This window comes from Crinia signifera, chromosome 3, assembly GCF_055691185.1.
Source record: "Crinia signifera chromosome 3, ASM5569118v1, whole genome shotgun sequence".
Taxonomy (NCBI): Eukaryota; Metazoa; Chordata; class Amphibia; order Anura; family Myobatrachidae; genus Crinia; species Crinia signifera.
Window position 1 is genome coordinate 164,721,767 of NC_139219.1, and position 24,272 is coordinate 164,746,038.

Below are 24,272 nucleotides of genomic sequence, written 5' to 3' on the forward strand. Positions count from 1 at the left end.
ATGTATGGGGCCCTTAAGGCAGCATAATACATGGTTCTGCACGTATTTAAAAAATTATTATTATTTTTTAGTTTATGCACACTATGACATAGCAGACATAGGAGGACCAACATTTAAAAATAAGATTCTTAAAAAAAATATATATGTATATATATATATATATATATATATATATATATATATTTACATGAACCAAAATAGATGAATCCTCGCAAAACTATAACCCATGGCGGGAGGGTGCGGGTGGTGGCTAATGACTACCAATTCTAAGATATGTGGACAATCAGAAGCACAACTGTACACACAGAGGTGGATTTCCACAATGCAACCTAGGCACCACCCTAGGCCTCACAAAATTCATCAGATCAATCACAAAAGCTAACATCAAAATAATTGTTTTGCAGAGGCTCAGGCCAGTGTTAATATCACTAGTACTGGCACTGGGCTCCATTACTGGGTCTCTGCAAAATGTTTTTATATACACACTGCGTGACCACAACATGGCATCACAACACACACAGACCCATTCCACACTCCCAGAGTTTCACTGTGTGCAGTACCTTGGAGAGTTCGCTACCCGGTTCCAGCACAACAGCTGCCATTACCAGCACTACCAGTAATATACATCATGATTTATTTACCAACTATTAGTACATCATTCAGGAGGATGGTTATACCAATTATATCTATGTTATTGTGCCCAGGAACCCTTGTAATGCAGTATAAGGGAGTCCTGTACACTGCTCACATGCCACAAAAAAATCCTATTGTTGTATTTAAAAAAATGAGGGAGGGGCAGGGGCCCAAACTGGTATCTTGCTTTGGGCCTCATGAAGTCTAAATCCGTCTCTTTTACACCACAACCGAACAGATGAAAGGTAGGCATCATTTAAATAATTTGATAGTTTTTTTCCAAATATATCAAAAACTTTATCCTAGGGGTGCCGGGAAAAAAAGCTGATGCTATCGGGTGCTGTAAAAATGATAATTAACAGACTCCAATCTAGTTAGTTGGGGTAAAAAAAATCCTGATGAAATGTGCTGATATTTAATAGAATTATGCAGATAATTAGCATCCAGCGTCAATGAAGTATAGCAAGAGGGAGAGCACTGTGTTAATATCTTAGTCCTTAGCGCTATGCTCAATCTCTATGAACAGTTTGTTATTAGTGGAGGGAGGGTGGAGGGCCATATACTTAGAAGTCCCAATGATGTGCTCAACCTCCTGTCTTCTAGGCCACTACTAGCCAGGGTGAGGGGAAGGGTAAATGATTCCACTGATTCCTCTGCTCATAATACAGCATTTATAAATCCCTCCGCTTCGACAATCACAGTGAATTTGCTTTGCAGTGAGATCATAAATCACAGATTCTTTAGGAACAAAGTCAAGTGTTAAAAGTTCTGGAAGATAAATGTCCTGACTGGTTTCTCTGCCTCTGTGAGGGGGCAGTTTCATCAGAGTTATCCAGTGATATAAATAACAGTGGCTGTGGATTCTGAAATGTTTCTATAGCTCTAATTGAGTTATTATTTGCAGTAATACCATATTAACTATGACAAAATGTTTTGGAACTTTGAATTTCAAAGGGTTTAGATTGTTATTGAGCATGTGGGTGGAGACGCCTACGTAGCAAACATATGTTAAGTGGGAGAGAGTCCTGAGTGGGGTATGTACAGGAGTGTGAGTGGCAGAGGAGTAGTGTACCTGAGTGGAAGTAGGATAGGAGCCATTGTGTACCTGAGTTTGTTTGGGGTAATGTATGTGAGTAGAGCGGATGGGTTGAATAAAATATATGATTGAGCCATGTTGTACACATCTCATCATGAAATAATGAGCCCATAATTCTGGCAGCAGAGTGATTCATCCTAATCCTAGGCATCCCAGTGGTTAGTAACCATTCTCTAAAATGTGGCACAACCAAACCCCCTGCAGTTTGTAAACGAGAGCCATGATATTGCAACATGGTATGCCAGAATACCACTTGCTTTTCCCCTCCACCCATACCACACCATATTCCATTATTATTATTAGAATAATCCGTTAATGTCACTTCTTGCTTTGTTAAAGTTGGAAAAACATAAATACATTTTTTAAACAACCCCCCCCCCCCCCCCAAAAAAAAGGGGGGGCACCCTATTACATTTGGCCCAAAGTGTCAGATGTCTGTAATGGTGTTGGAAGATATTGGTAAGACCTGCAATTGAATCTCAGGTTAAATCTCTATAAATACAAATTCTAATTAAATTGCAGGTTTGCACACTAGTTTACCAGCAAGACCAGTTACAGTATTTTCAAGAGTCATTATTTGAATATAAGTATAACCATTTTTATATTGCGTTTATTTTCACACACTGTGAAATTGGTTTGTACAGATAGGGTATGGTAGGAAGTTTAGTGAATATGTAACAGAATGGTATTCTGTTAGGGAAAACAAACAAAACAGTGTTTGCCTCTAAAGAACTTAATGAAATAAGTAATTGAATAGAGGGCTGTAAAGAAATGAATCATGACTGCATTCATTGACCCAGAGCAAAGTTACAGACATCTCTAGGAATGTACTTTATTGTGCATTATGCATATACTTGCTTGAGGGTACAGTCATGCTGACTCTTAACAATGATAGTGACAAGATTTTAGACAGTGATAATCTGACTAGTAGTCTATCCGTTCCAGCACTACACCTGAGGAGACTGATGTCTTCATACACCAGGTGTATATTTCTATTTGTATAAAATGACAAAAAGGCGTGATGAGCCCGTGGCCCATAACCATATCAGTCTATGGAATGGAGACCGGTCCTAAATTACATTACCCAGAGGGAGGCTAAATCTGCTTGTGCTAGTGTATATTAAGGAAAGTAAGTTGTCATCATATTTCAGTTTTATACTGTATCCTGAGTAACATGACAAGATATGACATTATATAAAGATGGTAAAAAGAAAAACAGAGTGCAAATCCTCTCAGATTCCACACAAATGTTTTTCATTTTAAACATAAAAATGAAACATCACAGAGACAATTGCTTACCTTGAAAGCAAGTGGTACATTATTCTCAGTGCTGTGCTCTGGAATTAGCACAGCATGTAGTAAGAAGTGTTGAATCCAAGTTCTCTCTGTTCCATTTCAATAGTGTGAGGTAATTTGCATATCTATAGGCTATTTATGTGCATTCTAATTAAGCAACTATTGCTGCGTTAATCTGCAGTAAAAATGCATACACTGACAATTATTCACTCTTATTCTGTCAATCCTTGTGGTAATAGCTCACATAAATTTACCAGTTGCAGTAGACCAATCTATTGTATTTAGCTTATTTTTTTCTTCCAATGATATCTGAAAATTCCAGCCATTGCAGCCTTTTCAGAATTACTGTGAAAGGAAAACATCATTGAACACATCAGCTGAGCTGTGTCATGTGTTGCTTTAGACAATGGCTAAATAAATACTGTAACTGTAGAATATTATCCGCTGTCCTACATTGACTAGTCATAGGAATAAACAAGTCACAAGTCAATTTTGCCGTAAAAATCTCTCCTCACGAAATGCTTGAGGGGTATGAAGACTTACCATTTACAATTTTTCAAAGTTTCAGTATCCCGACATCAGAATCCCGACTGCCGGTCCCCTGACAGGGGCGCGAGTGCAAAGAAGCCCCTTGAGGGCTTGGTGCTCTCGTCAAGCTGCGGGCTCAGTGGCTCGCTACGCTTGCCACAGGTTCTATTCTCCCTCTATGGGGGTAGTGAAAGGAGAATAGCCCCTGTAAGTAGGGTTCCCTTCTGTCGGAACACCGGGATACTGACTGTCAGGATCCCCCCTGTCAGAGCGTCATCCGGAACCCATTGCTGAACCCCACAGCAAAATGTAGGCAATGCTGGGGTGCATTGTTTAGTACTATGTACTGTCAACTCTGGAGCAGTTCTAATTTGCAGTGAGCAGATGTAGTGTTGTGTATAAACCAATGTAAAATGCGGACACACTCTGCGCTTTAACCATATCATGAAGCACAATTACATAAGTTCAAGAAAAATATGTGAGAGAAAAGTAGCTTTAAGGTTTCACCATTATAATCGGGCTTGGGTGTTGCATGTCACCTGTGTTGCAGGTCACCTGTACTGTATGTCTTATAAAATGGCTTTTTAGAGGCTTTGGGGGTTACTCTTGCTCACTTGCAAAGGCACAATCACTCTCTAATGGACAAAAGCATATGCACTGCAGGTGGGGCTGATGTAACATGTGCAGAGAGTTAGATTTTGGTGTTTTATTGTGTCTGTGCAGTGTAAATACTGGCTGCTTTATTTCTACACTGCAATATAGATATCAGTTTGAAGTACACCCCCACCCAACTCTCTCTGCACATGTTACATCTGCCCCACCTGCAGTGCATATGGTTTTGTCCATTACAGAGTGATTGTGCCTTTGCGAGTGAACCAGAATAATCCCCTTCATCTCTTATACCAAGGAAGGGAGCAATGTTGATGCATGTCCACTTATTGCATTGAAGCTGCTCCATGCTATCTGTGTGATATGTGATTTATCCAAAACCCATAGGGGGGAATTTACTAAAATGTGTATTCTACTTCACATGTGATGTTGCTGTGGGCAACATATCAGATCCTGTCTACTATCTTCTAGAGGGTGCTAAATAAATAAGAAGTAGATTCTCATTGGTTGCCCATAGCAACATCACATGTGAAATAGAATACATATCTTAATAAATTGCCCCCATAGTCTTTCTCATAATTAATCCATAATCTGCAGTCTTTAAATATAGCAACATAGTTAAATTGGTATGCTCAACCCACTAAAAGCAAAAAAATTAAAATAAAACTTTCAAAAAATATATTTACCAAACTGGCTAGACCCAGTTTCTGCAATGAAAATCTCTTCTCAATGGGAAATGGAAGGATTGTTTAAAATTCCTGTGATACATGATATAGCTAGATTAATGATCTACACCATAATTTCCCCAGCAAGTTAGGTAGTTTTCTATGACATCCATGGTAAACAAAAAAGAACACATACGCATTAGAAATTGTCATGTGAGTAAAAGTTAGGGACTTTGGGCCGGATGCACTAAGCTTCAAAAGTGATAAAATGGAGAGTGATAAACAACCAACCAATCAGCTCCTGCCTGACATTTTTCAAACACAGTCTGTGACATGGCAGGTTGGAGCTGATTGGCTGGCTGTTTATCACTTTCCATTTTATCACTTTTTGAAGCTTAGTACATCTCGCCCAAGGCTTAACTTGCAAAATTTTAGAGAAAACTATTTTTATGAAGCAAATCATTTGTCTAATCCGAGATATTGCATGCAGCCTCGCATGCGATACCTTAACAACTGCCCGCCAGAGAGCCGATGCATCATATGCATATTTTAGCATGCAACGTATCATATTCAACTCCCAAGTGCTGACAGATCCGGTAAATATTATGTGCAACACTAGCGATCTCCGGATCTGATCCGATGCTGCTGATAACAGGGGCATGTACATTCTTGGAGGCAGGAACAAAGTTGCACTTGCCATGTCTTTGACAGGCCCCCATCCCTGGCTTTCCACAGTTTGGCACTCAGTCAGACATACTCAGACAGTGCCAATTACACTGATTGTAAACTGTCTTTAATTCACAGACAGAAGGAAATCAGAATAAGTGTACAGCTGTCTGTTAGTTAGAGGCAGCATGTGACTGTGATCATCAGTGCTCATACGTGGCAGGACTCCGCTATTAGTCTGGAAAACCAGGTCACCCCTGCTTCTCTATGATAAGGGCCAGGTCCCTCAGGCAGTGGGGCCCAACCTTCTCCCTGCACTGTGCCATTTGTTCAACATTACCCAACATTGTCTGTGGGAGGGCCAGGGGATAACTTATTGCTGGTTTGGCAGCAGTGGGCCCCTCAGCCTTCACTGCTGATGGCGTAATGCATCTGTTGCAGTAGTGGTAGTTCCGCCTCTGCAGGAGCTACAAGGCACTTCAGCTGTAAAGAGAGTTGGTGTAAGTCACTAAACTCTTGTGATCCTGTAAATGTAAAGGGAGTAGGGAACAAAGTGCTAAATTCAATGAAAGTTGAGTTCAAGGGTGAAACTGTTTCACAGACATTGTGCTTGATTTAGGAACCAATCTTATTGCCATCACTGTGCAGAACAAGGACTGTTTGTTGTGTACAGAAATAGATGGATTTATTGCAATGATAATCCTATGCCAACCACTTGGGTGTGGTATAGCACAACCACAGTCGGGATCCCGACTGTCCGGACTCAGACAGCGGGGGGAGTGCAACGAAGCCCCTTGCGGGCACAGTGGCTTGCTGCGCTCGCCACCTATTCTATTCTCCCTCTATGGGGACGTGGACTCCCACGAGGGGGAATAGCCGGTGGCCGTCGGGATCCGGAGTGTTGGGGTTTTAACAGTTGGGATTCTGACGTTGGTATAATGACTTTCGGAATCTCAACTGTCTGTCAGCCATCCGGCACCCAACCACTGTACATTCTAGAAACTGAGGAGTATTATGTGTTGGCGTCTTCAGATTCAAACAAGTCCTTAGAGCAGTGGCATAGGACTGGGTGCCCAGGAAACAACAATTTACAGACACTTCTAGATGGCATGGTGACAGGGTTATCAGTGACCAACCAAGAGACACAAGGGTAAAAAGTTGTGTGAAGGGTAAACACAACTTTTGCCCCTTTCGTTTAGAGCAAAAGCACAGCTGGAACTAGTGCACTCAGATGTGTGGAGGTAAAAAAAAAATAAAAAATAAAAAAATATATATATATAAAAAAAAAAAATCATATGAAGGATGGTCTTGATTGTAGTAGAGTCATATGATGATGTGTTGTTGTTAACTTGCAGTATGTTAATGACTACCCCAAAACTGGTCTGAAATCTATTTTCTCTTTTTCTTTTTTCTTCTCTATTCTTTCTTTCTCTTCTCCTACTCTGCCTTTTCTCTTTCTATTTCTTACCCTCCCTCCCTTCTGTCTACGTGTATATGTTTAGTCAATAGTAATAGGTATAATATAGCATCACAGTATTTCGTGTCTAATTACTTCTTTATTAAAATACATGGGGTATCACAAAGAGCCATATGCCGAACCAAGAATTGACCCACATGTTAGAAAGTGTTAGAAATTAGAAGATGGTATGCAAGGATTTATACTTTATATTCAATATTTTTCTTTTTCATATACTGTATGTTTGAAGTTATTTCAATTTCATGTCAAACTAATCTAACGCAATGATGAACGAATTTATCTTTATTCCTAAATGTAATCCGACTTGCAGGTCGATCTCTTTGTTAATTCTAATGGCAACGATACTGTGCACTATTTAGTACAACTAATGTTAATCGTGAAAATTTGCAATAAAAAAAAAAAAGATGTGTGGAGGTGGAGTCAATAAGTAGTAATCGCTTCTTTATGATGCTGGTAGGTGATGCTGCAAGAATTAAATGGGTATATAACATGATAATGATACATGAACCACTGTTACCATAAAATGGTAAAAACAAGGTGGCTCCTGCAAGAGGATACAATTGACTTGTCTTCCAGCCAACATCATGGTTGGCATAAATATATTGCATATTGCCTTTAGACACCGGTTTATAAGATAGCTGACAGAAAATACTTCAGTGTGAGATATGCCGACAGTCAGAAGAATCTTGCTACCAATGGTCTGGCTTAACATGTACTAAGGGCCTGATTTAGAGATGGATGCCGGGAGCATCATTGATGCAATGCTAAAATGCTTTAATGCAGGCATGGCCAACCTATGGTTCTCCAGCTACACATCCCAGCATGCCCTGCCACAGTTTTAGCATTCCATAATAGCAATTCAGTGGCAGGGTATGCTGGGATGTGTAGCTTCACAACAGCTCCACCGATTGGCCAGGCCTGCTCTAATGAAATAGGAGGCATCTCTTGGAAAAAGATGCATCCTACATGCAGCACTGATCCAAGAGCTGCACCTGAGCACCTGAAGACACAGCATTGGATCACCATCATAGCCTTCACCCATCTGAGTAAGCCTCATTTTACGCAGATTAGCTCCTGGGTCTCCTCTGCCAAGGCCAAAATCTCTTTCCAAAGACAGAGCCTTGCCAAGCCTACAAATTGGGAGTGGATACACCACCATCCCATTCCACACCCCAAAATATTTGTCATTCTGTGGCTTTATTGGGACTGCAAGAAATCACTCAGGACTCGTTCTCACTACTCAGAGATTATGTAGACCAGTGGTCAGGGAACTCGGTCCTCATTACCCCACACAGTGCATGTTTTGCTGGTAACCCAGCAGGTGCACAGGTGTACTAATTACTCACAGACACATTTTATGAGGTACGCAGGTGGATTTAATTATTTCACTTGTGATTCTGTGAGGAGACCTGCAAAACATGCACTGCGTGGGGTAATGAGGACCAAGTTCCCTGACCACTGATGTAGACCATTGGATTTATGTACATCTCGGAATCAAGCACTTAGGGCCTTATTCTAGTTCACTCTTTCAGACAAAATCCTTCTTAGATTCACAAAATCATGTGCACTGCAGGGGAGCAGATGTAAAATGTGCAGAGAGAATTAGATTTGGGTGAGTTATTTTGTTTCTGTGCAGGGAAAATACTGGCCGCTTTATTTTTACACTGCAATATAGATCTCACTTTGAAGTAAAACTCCACCCAAATCTAATTCTCTCTGTACATGTTACATCTGCCCCACCTGCAGTGCACATGGTTTTGTCCATCTAAGAAGGATTTTGTCAGAAAGAGTGAACTAGAATAAGGCCCTTAATGCCTTTCTGCAAACATGTGGACTTCAATGCATTTAAAAAAATGTTGATGTTTTATGTTTTGATTTATGTATCATGCTGAGTATTTGGTTACAGGTGAGACATCCAAAATGTAGAATGTTTTGTATTGTTATGTAACCAGAAACAGCTATGAGCGAGGAGGGCAGATGGAGGAGAGTACTCTGCACTGTTTCCACTTAGCTGACGGGACAGTGTATTTCGTGCTGTCATGTCATAGTAACATAGTAATTAAAGCTGAAAAAAGATGTTAGTCCATCAAGTTCAACCTATCTAACTTGTAAATACTGACTTGAGTCAAGTCCTATCTATAGGATTCCCTTTTGCCTGACCTCTGACCTGGCAAGGCATAATAAGTTGCTTGTCTGCATGTCTTCAAGCTCCACTACATTAGTTTGCACGTATCACATTATTTCCACCGCTAGTTATACTGTATACTCCACTGTAACCATTGTGTATATACTGTAAGTGTGTGTGTATTTCACTATAAAGTGCACTACATTCCTGACTGGACCTGCTGCACCTGTATTCCTGGTTAAGTTATTACATTTATAGACTGAGCCCCATCACACATATTTGCCAACTATATCAATACCTATAGGTTCTGCCAATACTTATACTACTCTACCAATCACAGGTAAGGGGATGCGATCAGCAGTTCGACACTAATAAGGTCAACAGTCAATAAGTTGACCACTGTTAGTGGACAGATGAAAAAATTAGACATACCTTAGGTTGACATGGTCAAAAGGTTGACAATCAATAGGTTGACATGAAAAAGGTCGACGTGAGTATTTCCTTTCCTTTTTTTCATAAAGGTGTTTTTTCATACTTTACCATCCAAGTGGACATGAAAACAGGCCAAATCAAACCTGTGTATGGGGGCCTTTAGATTATAATAGTGTTCTGAGCGCAGCGAGGCATCACCTCCAAAGCACTGTGTACGAAGCAATCCATGCCAGAGGACACGGTACAGTGTCCATGTCGACATAGATAAAAATGTGAAAACAAGCTTTTGTTCAGTTTGACCAGGTTTTGAACACCGTATGTCCAATTTTTCAGGTGTCCGCCAATAGTGGTCGACCTACTTACTGTAGTCTTATCACTGTCGACCCTATGACCCATATGCATGTAAAAGACCACTTGTGGTTGGGTACCCATATACTGGATTGCCTGACTAAGCTCTAGAAATGAATTCATTTTTCATACTATATATATATATATATATATATATATACAGTGGACCTTATTCAGATTGGTACTCTCGCAAGCGAATGTGCAAGTGTATTCGATAGTTGTGAAGTGCGGCCACAAGCACCCAAGACTGTGGGAGGGGGGTGGGGGTAGTCACGCCCATGGGAGCGCAGAGTGTTTCATGGGCGTTTCAACGGAAATCACCCTGTGATATCCTGTCGAGTGTGCGCGCAAATCTCAATGAGTCATTTAGATATGCGTGCACCTTCCACATCATTTCATGACCATCGAATGATGTGGGTGTTTCTCCATGGGCTGCGAATGGATGTTTATGTTAAACATCCATTCGCAGCCGTGAAGGCAAACCCACCATGCAAGGGGGGGTAGGCGGACCAGCGTTTGGGAGGCTTGTAAGACTGCAAATTTGCAGCCTTGCGAGTCACCGCTTATGGCTGCCTAGGCGCTGTGCAGCTCGGTGGGCATGTGTTCCCCACATGTAATATCTTAATGTAATGTATGTAATGCCGCCTTCTCCCCCCCCCCCTCCTTCATCCCTGCATGATGCTGCACTGTAAATCCACAAAAAATTCCTAGTGTGCACAAGCATACATGGCCAATAAAGTTGATTCTATTCTTTATGCTACTGGTGTGTAACTTTTACAGTTAATTGATCGGTTTGGCAAAGTTACGTGGTGCTGGTGGTGTTCACTATATCCTGCAATAAGTAGTGGCTTCTGATCAGTGCCGGATTTAGGGGTCAGGCCGCCCCTAGGCACAATAATTTTGGCCGCCCCCCCCCCCCTCCATTATTAGAGAGTGGGTGATAGGGAACAGTGAGTCATCGAGGGAGAGAGAAGGAGTCAAAGAGAGGGGAGTGAGGGGACAGTCAGAGAGAGAGAGGGGGCAGTGTTTACTTGCTGGCTCCGCATGTCCACTACTCCTGTCCTGTCAGGCTCTCGGCGAGATGTGGCAGGCTGGTCTCGGCGGTATGCGGCTCCGGACTCCAGCAAGAGATAGCAGACGGGTCCTGGCTCCCGCCTGTGTGCATCTCCGGTCTCCTGCAAGACAGGGCAGGTGGGTTCCGGTGGTATGCGGCTCCGGACCCCCGGGAGAGGTAGCAGGCGGGTCCCGGCTTCTGGCTGTGTGCATCTCCAGTCTCCTGCAAGACATGGCAGGTGGGTTCCGGCAGTACGCGGCTTTGGCTTCCCACAAGAGGTAGCATGGCGAGTCCCAGCTCCTAGCAGTGTGCGGCTCCCGCAGAAGGTGGCAGGCAGGTCCCGGCGGTTAGCTGTCTTTTATCACAGCTATGTTTAAAAAATCAGCAAAATGACAGGGGACACGTGCTGCCGCCCGTAATAGGTGCCGCCCCTAGGCCCCTGCCTCACAAATCCAGCTCTGCTTCTGATTAGTGGTTTGTTGTATTGACCTTTCAAGCTGATAGTTCTTTATTCATTAGTGCTGAGAATACATTAAATCATGTTTCACCCTACTTTTCCCATTACCTTCCTACCTGGTGCCGGATGACACTTTGACAGTCAGTATACCGACATCAGAATTCCGACTGTAGAATGCCCAAAGTCAGGATCAAGACTTACAGGGGCTATTGAGCCACTGAGCCCGCCAGGGGTTTGTCTGTGTTCACCCCTGTCGGAGTACCGGTGGTTGGGATTTTGATGTCAGTATAATGATTGTCTGAATCCCAGCTGTCGGAGAATTTCCATATGCAGATTTGTTAAGTGCGTCTTATTTATCTTAAGGCTGTGTACTGTATATCAGTGGTTCACTACAGCACACATTTTCCAGGTTTCTTTACGGAATCAAAGGAAGCTAAATTTCTCTTTAAAATATCAGTGAGTAAAGAGTACAACTGTGCACCGGGTGACCTGGAAAACGTGAAAGGTTAGGGGTCCTTGCAGAGTGAATTTTGGGATCCACTGGTGTACATAAAACATATGCATTAGACTTGGGTCCCATCGTCATGGGTTTGATCCCCACCATGGCCCTAACTGTGCAGAGTTTGTACATTCTCTATGTGCTTGCTCGGGGAACTTCAGGTTCCTCCCACAATCCCAAAATGTACTGGTAGATCAATTGGCTTCCAACAAAATTAACCCTACAATGTCTGTGTGTGTACATTTGGTAGGGTATATAGAATGTAAGCTCCACTGGGACAGGGACTGATGTGAATGATCAACTGTACTCTGTAAAGAGCTGCGGAATATGTATGTGCTATATAAGAAACTGTTAATACATAAGGTATGGTACTGTATACTCAGAGTACAAATGCATCTTACTCTAGAGACCCCAGGCATTAGTTAGTACCAGTCTCTCCTTGATTATTACAACCATAATGGTTATTTTTTTTAAGCATATAAGCTTGTCATTACAAAACTGGTAGGAAAGGTGGTGGTGGTGGGGGTCCTAATGGAAACCAATTTAGAACAAATTACCCCTTTTACTTTTTTTAGTATGAATGCATCAGGAAGGAAAACAGATGGGTACGCACTCTCATGTGCACAAATCAATATTTGTAGGAAAAAATAATTTCAAATGAAACTAAAGGCCTTACAAGCCTTACTTAAGGGGACTTACCTTTGTAGGGTGGAGGGATACTGCAAAGCATTTTCCCTCATATACTTGCCTGCTCTCCCACATTAATATATCCAGAGGGAAGTCCCACAAAGTTAGCATCTATGTTGTAATGGACAGGACATTTACGTTTGCATATCTACTGGTGAGACATGAATTAAGCTTTTCAGAGCAGTATTTAAGGATAACCGGAAAGGTTTACATTGAGGCGTTGGTTATAAAATATAATTGGCAAAATTATTGTTGTAGATTCTCCCAAAAACATTACAATACCCTCCCCCCTCGCAATAATATACATTATAGATAACTTTCAAAATATGCTAGACATTAAATGAAAATAGAGCCTTTTGGCAAATATCTTTTCCCTGTTTATATGCCACAATAAATCTCCACTGAGCTTAACGTATACTGTACATATTGTACTGTATAGTATCCTGCATATATTGTTCTCTTTTATATAATAGAACTTAGAAACTGAACCTCCCATGCCTTTCTCTTCATGTGTTGAAGCATATTCCCACACACTAGCACCCTTTCAGAATATTCTTATTTGGAATTTCAACTCACCCAAAAGTACTAAGGAGTGAATTATGGTAATTTTACCTACATAATGCAAAACAGTTAAATAAAATATAGCTTGTTTACGGTGTTTAAGTGGAAGTTTCAATCAATAACAAGTGTATTAGCCCAGCAAATTCGCCTTGCACTGCCGCACTTTACAGCAGTGTGGACCTTGTTCAAAAGTGCTTGCACTCACATAGAGCAGGCAACACGTTTAGGTAAATCAGGATGCCGATGACCGCATTTAAATGCAGCAACAAAGGGAATTCGCCCCCTTTGCCTGCAAATGAATTCCCCGCAAAGTGTTAATATTGCTGTGTGTGAAATTTTGTGGTATTAATATACACAGTGCTACACATCACGTTCCACCATGCACACTTCCACCTAGACCCAGAAACAGTTTAACAATGTATGTTTATAGTGGAAGTTCAACAAATGTGAGCATGCTCCATGGCTGTGAGAACAAAATATGTGCTTTAACAGTGAATTAAATGGTGTGTACAGCTATACCTGTTTTACCATTCCTAAATTACTCTTTGGAGAATTCAGTGGAGCCCATGCAATGTTTATAGTGATGTGCACATGACTGTATACCTCTATGTATTTACTGCCTGAAGTGCCTTTATCCACTCCTACTGTTTATCCATCTCACTGCATTCTATGATACCCACCATTGTGTTATCTGGGTTCAGCTGAGCGGAATGTTGCAGGAAACATATTAGGGGGTACAGTTTTGCCCTTGTTTCACCATGTATTTATATAATTAAAGCAGTTTGATATATATTATGTGACTGAGTTAGCTTTAGGGCCCCTTAAGGCCCCCATACACTATGCGATTTTGGGACGATTTCATCCGATTTCGGCACTTTGTGCCGATAATCGGATGAAATCGGCCCAAAATCATAGTTATGTGACATTTGATCCGATCCGATGCGCGGTCCCGTGCGCATCGGACCGGATCAGGGAGGTCGGACGGTCTGTACATACGATCACGTCCGACCTCCCTGTATGCATATGCCTGCCACCTGACAGGCATATGCATACAGACACCGGGGGAGTAGTGGGGGCGGCCAGCGGCAGCAGTGGTGGGGGCGGGCAGCGGCGGTGGGGACGGGCGGCGTGTGCGGTGAGCGCAGTGTACTTACACATAGCAGCGGCGGGGACGGGACGCGCAGTGGCGGCTATTATATTTTTAAAATACTTGTCAAATGACCGGCCGCTCTCTGATTGGCCGGAGAGCTCTCAGCCAATCAGAGAGCGGCCGGTCATTTGACAAGTATTTTAAAAATATAATAGCCGCCACTGCGCGTCCCGTCCCCGCCGCTGCTGCTATGTGTAAGTACACTGCGCTCACCGCAAACGCCGCCCGTCCCCGCTGCCCGCCCCCACTACCGCCGCTGGCCGCCCCCACTACCGCTGCCCGTCCCCACTACTGCCCGCCCCCACTACTGCTCACCGCCCTGCAGCTCCCCGGGTTTTTTTTTACATGGGATAAATCGCATGCGATTTATCCCATGTAAAAATGGCACATCAAGTGCCAAATTGTATGTGAGCCTCCCGGGGAGCTGCCGGGCGGCTCGCAGGTAAATTGGGTCCGACTTGTCCCTAGGACAAGTCGGCCTAATGTATGGGGGCCTTTACACTTGTGAGATTGTCAGATTGTCAGATTTGACCCAATTCAGGTGGATTGGGTCAATTTATCTGACAAAATCTGATGTCTGATGTGTAGAACCCAAATGCACAATCCCGTGCCATTGGGTATAACCAAGAGATTGATCCTCCTGCACATAGGATAAATCTCGAGTCAATCAGGTCCAACTTGTTGGACAATAAGTTGGACAAGTGTAAGGGGGCTCTAGGCTACTCTTGACACCAATGATGTATGAGAAACTGTAGTCACTACATATGATTATGGTCACCTATAATGATATAATTTTTTTATTATTTAGAAACAATTAAACTTTTCTTCAGCTCAGTACTATAAGTCCAGATCTCACAGAACAAATTCAGCATAGTTTCAATCGTAATTCTGTTTAAAGAATATAAAGAATTTGGTGAAGGCAAAAAATACAAACCACTAACATGAGAAAATAACCAACACTACCTCATAAAGAGGAGGAAGCTCCAGGAAACCATTATTTATTGTTATGGTCATTCTAAAAAACATAGTTAGGGGGAACGTGATATTTACAATGCAGGATTTTAAACCAAAATAAAAGGATATAAATCTCAAGAACAAGGGACGTAAGCAGTGTGAACAATGGTGAATTTAAAGACTACACTCAGCCTCCTCTAGCGCACATCCACAGTTGTAAAAGAACGTCTTCCACTGCCTCAGACTGGCAAACAACACACAACACTGTAATTACCCTTCAGGGTTACTTCATGTTGTAGCCAACTTTGGACCAATCAAAAGGCAAAACAATTTTCATTAATGTCAAACAAGCTTAGGACAAACAGCTATTGTTAGATAGGTAGCAGCTGTATGTTAAATCCCAGTGGTATTTAACCCAGCCTCCTACATTTATTGAACATAACTTTCTGTTACAGGCATCACTGTTTATGTATCCAATAAATCAATACAAGAAATAAAACAAAACACAAGTTACATAGAACAGCATCAAGTGAATCGAGTCAGAAAATTATAAGAGACCACTGATAAAACTGGTGTAGTCATGGTGAAATATATTGACAGTTGGGCTGAACTCTGACCCCTCCCACCAGTGCCAGATATGCTCTGGAGGGAGAGGGGGTTGCTGATAGAAGACAGTGGGAGGAGGGAGAAGAGATATTGCAGAGAGTAGGGAAGAGAGAGGGGTGGCGGTGATATAGCAAATAAATAGAATCCTAGATGGACATTAGAGGTAATGAACTACATCTACAAAACTCACTTATACCCCTTTCACATCATATCTCAAACCTGGGATATTGCCGGGTTGGTGATGTATTGACCCGGGGCAAGGGGAGGGTGAAAGCACAAAAGCTTATAACCCGGGGTGGCCAACCCGGCAATTCGATCCGCATTATAAGAAGGGTTAAACCCAGTTCGCCCTCTGAAGAATGGCCGACTTGGGTTTAGTCTGAAGGGTCTGACCCATGTTTCTGTGAAGGGGAAAAGGGATAGGAGTAATACCATAAAGAAAACTAAAGTAACTACACCCATTTTGTAGGCTGTACAGGCAGATTACGAGGATCATAGTTAACAGCCTAATATTCATTACAAATAGCTTCTTCCTGTATTTTTTTAAGTAATTTGCCCGATTACTAGTATATCCAGCAAAACAGCTTCCTCTGTTTATTGTAGAATTTTGGTATTATTTTGCTACTAGACAACCAGACTGTCAACTAGACATTTTGAATACCTACAAAAGGATAGATCTTCTGAATATTCTAAATCGCCAACATATGGGAGTAATTAACTACTTGCTTTAATTGTAATAGAAAAAATAAAGCTGAAATGCAGTATGTTCACATCTACAAAAAAATGTAATGAAACAGTTTGAGCTAACACATCCCTCTGAATACACTGCATTACCAATGAGACTTCAAGATGCAAAATTCGCTTAACTGGAAACCAATGACTATAAGCTCATGTCACTAGTGTAATGAAGGAATGAAACAAGCCCTTTCACAAGATAACTAGCTCCAATTAGTGTACATTTTACCTTCTATAGACAGAAATAACTCAACTTATTACATAAAATAAAATTGAACATTCCAGATGCTCACCATGGTCTGTATTTTAATATTGGTAAATGATGTAGGGTTATGTCTCCCAAGGCATCACCACTACCTGTGGTAATAGTGCTATTCCCAATAGTAATATACAGGAAGTCTACTTGCCAATTTTGTGATGGGTATAACAAGAACCTACTGCAGGGTTGCCTACCTGACCCTCTCCTTCAGGGAGAAAATGCTCTGTTCCTGGACTTCCCTGGTAATGTATGATTGCCATCACCTGTAGGGAGCTAGGTAATTGATAAGAAAGGTGTTTCACCACAGGTGATGGCAATCATACATTATCAGGGAAGTCCAGGAACAGAGCATTTTCTCCCTGAAGGAGAGGGTCAGGTAGGCAACCCGACATACTGTAGTACCTGGACTGTTGCAATCATTCCCTTTGAACAAATATCGGTGATATATCCAAATGCTCAATTGTGTATTCCCTTTAGCAGGTTTTCCATTACATTGTAGGTCACACATAGATCCCTTCAGACTGGACCAACAAAGCACTAAAAGATAGCCAGTATTGCCACAGAAGCTTAGTCACAGGCTGCTGGAACCTGACCAATACAGTATGCAAGACAAACCCATTACACGGAGTCTGCCACAAAAACTATTTCATTTAGCAGGTCTTCAGTTAGCTCATTCTTCAGCTTCCCCCTCATACAATAACTTGCTTCAGGGAACCCACTACCTGAAGCAGAGAGGCAGCTCACGCTGACGACTTGGTCTGGACATAAGCCTATGGATGAGGTGTGGATGGCATGCAATGTGTTACAGGAAATCACAGAATTGGTCACTTGGGAATCATGGCTTATGAAAACGGAAACCACCACTTTAAATAGAGTAGCGGATCTAGTACATAGGAACTGGACAATTTTGCTAGTTAGATTATCTTGTCCAAAGGCCCACATATGTGCTATGTAATTATAGTCATTTAATAACAGGATTGCCTATTAAGCAAACTACAGTTCCAGGAATACAAAAATGTAGAAACTATCAGTCACCTGTTGGTGATTATGACTACAGTGATTACATAAAATATATATTTTAAATGACAACTTTATTATAACTTTAAAGGCTTTTATAAATAGGTGTTGGAACACCATGCCCATAGACAAACCTTTGTACTGTTTAACAGATGGGTCAGGTTTTTATTTTTTTTAAAGCTCTCTACATGTTATAGGGTGTACAATGAACACCCCTATACTATGTGGAATGTTAACACTTAATATTGCATGCAATGTAAGCCATTAATCAAAGTGAATTATTTTCAGGAGGGTTGAATAGAGCACCATATGTTGTAAGTAGTCATACAGATTGGTATTAGGCATGCAAGCAAGGGCACATTTACATATAGGGAGATTATAGGCACACCATAAAAACTTTAAGGTCCACTGTGTAACTCCAATTCCTATCATTCCTTCATAATATATATATATATATATATATATATATATATATATATATATATATATATATATATATACACACACATAGCCTCAAAGCAGTTACAGTTGGCCATCAGCTTAAGAATCCCCCACTACACCAATACAAGAGATCGCTAAATACAAAATAACTATTTGCTCTTATTAGTGGTTATAACACATTATTTCTCTATTATAAAAAAGCTAAATATATTTATAGTCTAACAAAAAATGTATGTATTGGAAGAAGGTGAAAGGAAGCCAGACACAGGAAGAGAAACATACTGAATGAAGTAAATATCATAAAAATAGACAGACTACAGGTCTGAGTTGAGCTCCCACATAAATATTCACACAGAAATCCCACATTTTGTTTAAACATCCTAGTTAAATAAGGCTCCAGAATGTATGTGTGTTGGAAGATCCCTACTCACATTTCAAATGTATTGAATATACATAATATGCGTCACACCTATATACTTAGATTATAGAAAGCAATGTACAATAGACAAATACTTGCATTTCTAAACTTACACCCTTTTTTATAGGTAGTAATGAATAAATGTAAGTAGGCCTCCACTATACAGGCTGTATATGGTGGGTTAACCCCAGTTTGTTATACAAAAAAAAAAAGACATTTTTTTATTATTTTAAGTGAGTATTTGAAAAGCTACAAGACAAGGTGGAACAGCTATTATTTTGGTCAGTGGTTCTCAAACCAGTTTGTTGGGACCCTGTAACAGGCCAAACTATGCTGCATGAGACCTAAAAAAACAAAAAACAAACACTCTTATCCACCCAGGGTTTAGGCCAGGCATGTCCAAACTATGGCCCTCCAGCTGTGGTGAAATACAAGTCCCACCATGCCTTGCCACAGTTTTTCTATTAGGGAATGCTAAAACTATTGCAAGTCATGCTGGGATGTGTAGTTTCACAACACCTGGGAGGGCCATAGTTTGGACATACCTAGTTTAGGCAGTCTGGGCCAGAAAGGCAGCTCATTAAAAGACTGTTTGAGAAGCGCCACCACTGTTAATGGAGAAGATGGGCAACATGCGTGTTAGTAAGAAGTGTATGCTAATACTTAAGTTATTATTGTTAACTATACCAAAGAAACACAAAACATATACATTTTATTCACATTTATTGTCGCTTTTAGTGTGCTCACAGAAAATTAGAACACCTTAAGCAAGAGTTTAATAGCAATTTTGTAAGCAAAGTTACATTCCATCTCTAAGTCAAATTGGTCAAAGCTTCTCCAGTATTTACAAAACATGAAAGACAAGATGCTACACAAAAACCATTGCATCTGAAGTATTCCTTAATTCTTAAAGACAACTGGAAAAGAAAGCATTGCCTGCTGTAATCAAAAAAAAAAACATACCACAGTATAAACAGTAACCATTCCACTTATCACAGCTTTGTTGAGTTTAAAATTTGTGTTTAAAAGGTCCAATATGACTGCAGTTTTACAAAAATGGGCAGGGTGGATAGAGTTGCAAACTTCATGTGCTTTTGGAGATCAAGATTCCTTTTATACAATAGTCACAGTTAAAAACACCCTGCTGGTAATACATAATTACATTTTTATTAAGGTCATAAACCAGCAATAAACAATAAAGCCTATACAACTCGTAATTCTACTTAATCACCGACTGATACAGCTAACATGAGATAAGTGAAAAGTTCCTATGGTTTAAATGAATTACTAAAACTATGATCTGGGTATTGTTTTTTTTTTATTTTTATTGTTTTTTATTTTGCTTGCCATCCTAGTCGCGACCTTTAGTGTTGTAAACCTTGTAGAAGGCTGCCCTAGCCAAAATACATAATTTCTTCTCTAAAAAGAAAAAAACCCAAACAAAAACAGAAACCTGACCCCATTCCTGTGGCACATTCTCTTGGCAACAAGTGCACCACCTAAAACCCAGCGTGGTCCCTATCACTTCATTTGATACCCTCCCCCCTATATTGAACCACCCATCTCCTTCATGTATGGGCATGTCCATAAATTGAAAAAAAAAAATAAAGTATACATTTTTAATAAAAGATGCAAAGTACGCAAAACATTAATACTGATGCGAAAAAGGAGTAAGGCCGGTGACTGCTGTAAACTCTACACGGCCTGTTGGAATGGTGGTAACAGAATGATTTGAGATGGGATCTGTAAAGAGGAAGAAAACAGACAAAAAAAAAAATCTTTAAATCAATCCCTGGTTGTAGACAAGTTCTCCAAAACCAGTACCTGGCACCACTCCAACAAACAAACAAGGGGAGAAAAAAAGTCCTTTTGATTATCTCAAAACTGCCATGTTTACTCTGCGGACTCAGCTGCTGGACTGGATTCAGATGTAGCTTCCTGTGTAGGAGCTGCAGGTTCTTCAGCTTTTGGTGCTTCTGGTTCAGTGGATGGTGCTTCTGGAGCAGAAACAGAAGTAGGGACCTCTTCTGCTGGTTTTTCCTCAGGCTTTGGCTCCTCAGCAGGCTTTGCCTCCTCTACTGGCTTTTGAGGTGCAGGTTCTTCAGGTTTGCACTCCTGAGGCTCAGGTGATGCTACTGCAGCAGCCTCCTCTTTCTTTTCCTCTGTGCTGGTGGCAGCTGGAGCCTCTTCTTGGGCTGGCTTTGCCTCTTCATTGGATGCTTCTTCAGCAGCTGCAGGAGCTTCCTCTTTTGCGCCTTCAGTGGATGCAGCTGCACCTTCACCCTCTGCTCCTTCATTATTCTCCTTTTTGTTCTTTTTGAAAGAAAAGCCACTCAGCTTAAAAGACTTCTTAAAGGAGAAACGCTTCTTTTTCTTCTTGGGTGTCTCATTACTGGTGGAAGGTGTAGAGGTTGAGCCTGCTTCTTCTGTTTTAGTGGAAGACTCTCCCTCAGCTGGAGATGCTGGCTCTGCACTTTCCACCTCAGCGGATGCAGCAGCTTCTTTCTCTGAAGAGGCATCAACTGCTGCAGCCTCATCTTTTGCAGTTTCCTCAGCAGGGGCACTGCCATTGGCTTGGACCTCCTCCTTGTCTGCTTCAGCTGCAGCAGGAGACGCATCGCCATTTGCTTTCACATGCCCATTTTCCTGCAGAGGCAAAAAAACAAGATCTCATTAGTTGCCAGCGATTTACTCCTCCCCATTAATGCTGAACACTATCATACAAAATATAGCGTACTACATGCATAACACATACTTGCCTACCTGACCCTCTCCATGAGGGAGAAAATGCTCTGTTACTGGACTTCCCTGGTAATGTATGATTGTCATCACCTAGCTCCCAACAGGTGATGGCAATCACACATTACCAGGGAAGTCCAGGAACAGCGCGGTTTCTTCCTCATGGAGAGGGTCAGGTAGGCAAGCATGGCATAACACTTTAGGAGTTAGAAATACTTCTATTTCCTACATTGTATTTTAATTCAACATGTGTTCTCCTATGCAGTACAAGGTTTTAAGCCGTGTTAGAAAGAGCCATCATCAAGTGAATACTTCCACACGCAGCATTACTGAAAAGCATTTCGTTTCCCTCCATTATCCGCCTCCACAGCAACTACAGCAGTTAATGCCATTCAACTACAGTTCTACTGTTGGACCGATAGAGGGCGCTGCGCCTCCACCAGCAGCAGCACAATGCTCCCGGGAGCGCTCGCCCGGCTGCAAGTGCATTAGCTCCCAGATCACGCCTTCTTTCCAGCAGCAGCAGCTCCAGCAAGGAGCAAACGGAGACAAAGCCTGAGCTTTCCCTCTCATACAAGATGGTCAGGGAGAGGGAAAAAGCGTTACCGAGAGGAGGGGGCTTACTCTACCCCTCCATCCACACAATGGCGAATGCACACCCCTCCCATGCACCCCAGCTACATGTCATCTGCACGGTCACACAGCAATGAGTGCACAGATCGGTATCATACAGCCCCCCCCCCCCCCCCCACAGGGAATCACACAAAGCACCGATACAGGACGGGTTACCCACACCCAGTGCAGATGCCACCTAGCACCCACGATTCTACACACGGGGCAGGCTGCGGAGATACAGACACGCTGTTGCAGCCACATGTTTCTACACTCAGACGTGTCGCTCCATCGCCATAGTCACTACACAAAGCAGCTATGTACAAAGCATTACATCCCCGCCGTAACAGCCACCGATTACACACCGGGGTATCTGCACCCATCACAGTACCAGCTCCCCATCACATGCAGGGCACAGCGCCGCTTACCTGGCCATTCGTCTTAGAAGGAGAGGCGGCTACGGCTTCCCCCGGCTTCTCTGCGGTGGCGACATCGCCTTTGCCTGCGGTCTTGGAGAATTGGGCTCCCATCGTTGTCTGTGTATCCAACAAAAAGCAAGAAGAGAGGTGGTGTCACTACTCCCGGCAGGGACAGGGCTAGCGAGAGGGATGCGCGGCGGCGGCTAGGTGTGTGCGGAGCAGCACCATACAATGGCTAGGAGGCAGAGCGGCGGGCGGCACACAGCAGCAGCAGGAGGAGACAAAGAGCCCGGGCAGCACTAGAAATCTGAGACTAGAGCCAGCCGGGGAGCGCAGCTGCAACAGGAGAGAGGGAGAGGACAGAGTGCTGGAAGATAGATAATCACCCAGTGATCTGCAGGAGAAGGTGCGGCTGCAGCAGCAGGTAGTAGTGGTCCTCCCGTCCCTTTGTGGAGACCCAAGAAGAAGTTCTATGTAGAAAACGATGGAAAACCAAAAATTAAATATCCCAAAGGTTTGTGTGCAGCCGTGCTGGGGACAACGGGAAAATGGAGAAATCTCCCCGCTCACTAATAAGATGCGGAGTCCAACGCCCAAGTGCACAGATCAATGGGCTTCCCAAGGCATGACGGCAGCCCGGCCCCGCTTCCGCCAATCACAGCGCGCCTGGACAAAGGAGGGGGCGCGGCCTCAGGTTTGGGCAGAACAATGCAGCCCAGCAATGCGAGAAGCACACACTGACACACACACAGCCCCCCTCTGTATTACACACACACGGGGCGCATCCAGCCAATGTCCCCCTAATATCACCACCTCTGGGAGAGACAGTGGAGAGCTGCAGCTATACACTGGCGGCAGCATGTGCCCCCATACTCACTGCTGCTGTATTATCCCTGCAGCTGCCGGAGTATTATTACACAGCGCCCCTGACCCGTGTGCGTGGCCGCCTCCACCGCCAATTTATATGTCTGTTATCTCCCAGTCCCGGCGCAGCTGCGGCAGCAACAGATTGGCCGCCGGCGCGCTACCTTTAATTGATGGAAGTGATCGAATCTCAGCTGTGGTGCTGGTCTCCGGGAAGATCACATTTCCTGGCTGATCACTAGTGGAAAATGAGTGTTATATTATGTCTGCTGGCCAGATGTGAGGGGAGCAGAACCCCCCTCCCGCACGCCGTCATATGACTACAACATAGCTGCATATATATTTATTAGTATTTATCCTCCGGGTCTAATTAAATGCTGCTGTCCAATTATTTCTGATTTACTGGCCTCATCCAATGGAGTTTCTGTGTTCCAAGTACAGAACCCATGTCAGAGGCTGGAAAATCGGGTGTATCGGTCTGGGGGAGAGGGAGGGTACTGGTAGTGAATAAACAGTGAATATGTTGTGTATGTGTATTATATATATATATATATATATATATATATATATATATATATATATATCAGCCTTGTCTTTATTTTTGACAATAATAGGACCCCCCCCCCCCCTTCCCAGCAGTTGGAGGGTTAAACTGGCAGCTGGGATGAGGGCAGGAAAGATATTGGAGAGCGGGATTGAAGCGACTAGAATAATCGGCTGGGGGGTTTTGTTAGGAGATGTGTAGATTGTCCCCTCTAGGGATGATCTCTCCTGCTCTGTGTCAGAACAGTGATCCCACATCCCCCTTCCCTGGCAGAGAGACAGCAGTGTACTAGGCACATACATGATGCAGCCATCATGGCTAAGGCTGCATGTATGTGTCCTGCTGGGAGCTGTGCATGCACCATATTGTATAATGTAGTTG

General features: G+C 42.6%; 1 protein-coding gene across 3 annotated transcripts; it reads right to left on the bottom strand.

The window, feature by feature from the left end:
* Positions 1 to 19,419: 19,419 nt before the first annotated feature.
* MARCKS (myristoylated alanine rich protein kinase C substrate) lies at positions 19,420 to 23,644 on the bottom strand. 3 transcript variants are annotated; one of them, XM_083176870.1, is made up of 3 exons: positions 23,512 to 23,644; positions 22,493 to 22,600; positions 19,420 to 21,359 (listed from the first exon to the last, which is right to left on the bottom strand). In XM_083176870.1, the coding sequence occupies exons 2-3, from the start codon at positions 22,592 to 22,594 to the stop codon at positions 20,607 to 20,609; spliced, it is 855 nt and encodes a 284-aa protein (XP_083032996.1). In that variant the 5' UTR covers positions 22,595 to 22,600; positions 23,512 to 23,644; the 3' UTR covers positions 19,420 to 20,606. The 3 variants fall into 3 exon arrangements, with proteins under 3 accessions (XP_083032996.1, XP_083032995.1, XP_083032994.1); XM_083176869.1 differs by lacking the exon at positions 23,512 to 23,644 and adding an exon at positions 23,361 to 23,491; XM_083176868.1 differs by lacking the exon at positions 23,512 to 23,644 and adding an exon at positions 22,870 to 23,251.
* Between the last annotated feature and the right edge of the window lie 628 nt (positions 23,645 to 24,272).

What these genes read in the sequence shown, in the direction of transcription:
- MARCKS (XM_083176870.1), bottom strand. Translation starts at nt 22,594, where the DNA reads ATGGGAGCCCAATTCTCCAAGACCGCAGGCAAAGGCGATGTCGCCACC. An exon ending in CTTCTAAGACGAATGGCCAG is followed by an intron (nt 21,360 to 22,492) that starts GTAAGCGGCGCT and finishes TTGCCTCTGCAG; the next exon opens with GAAAATGGGCATGTGAAAGC.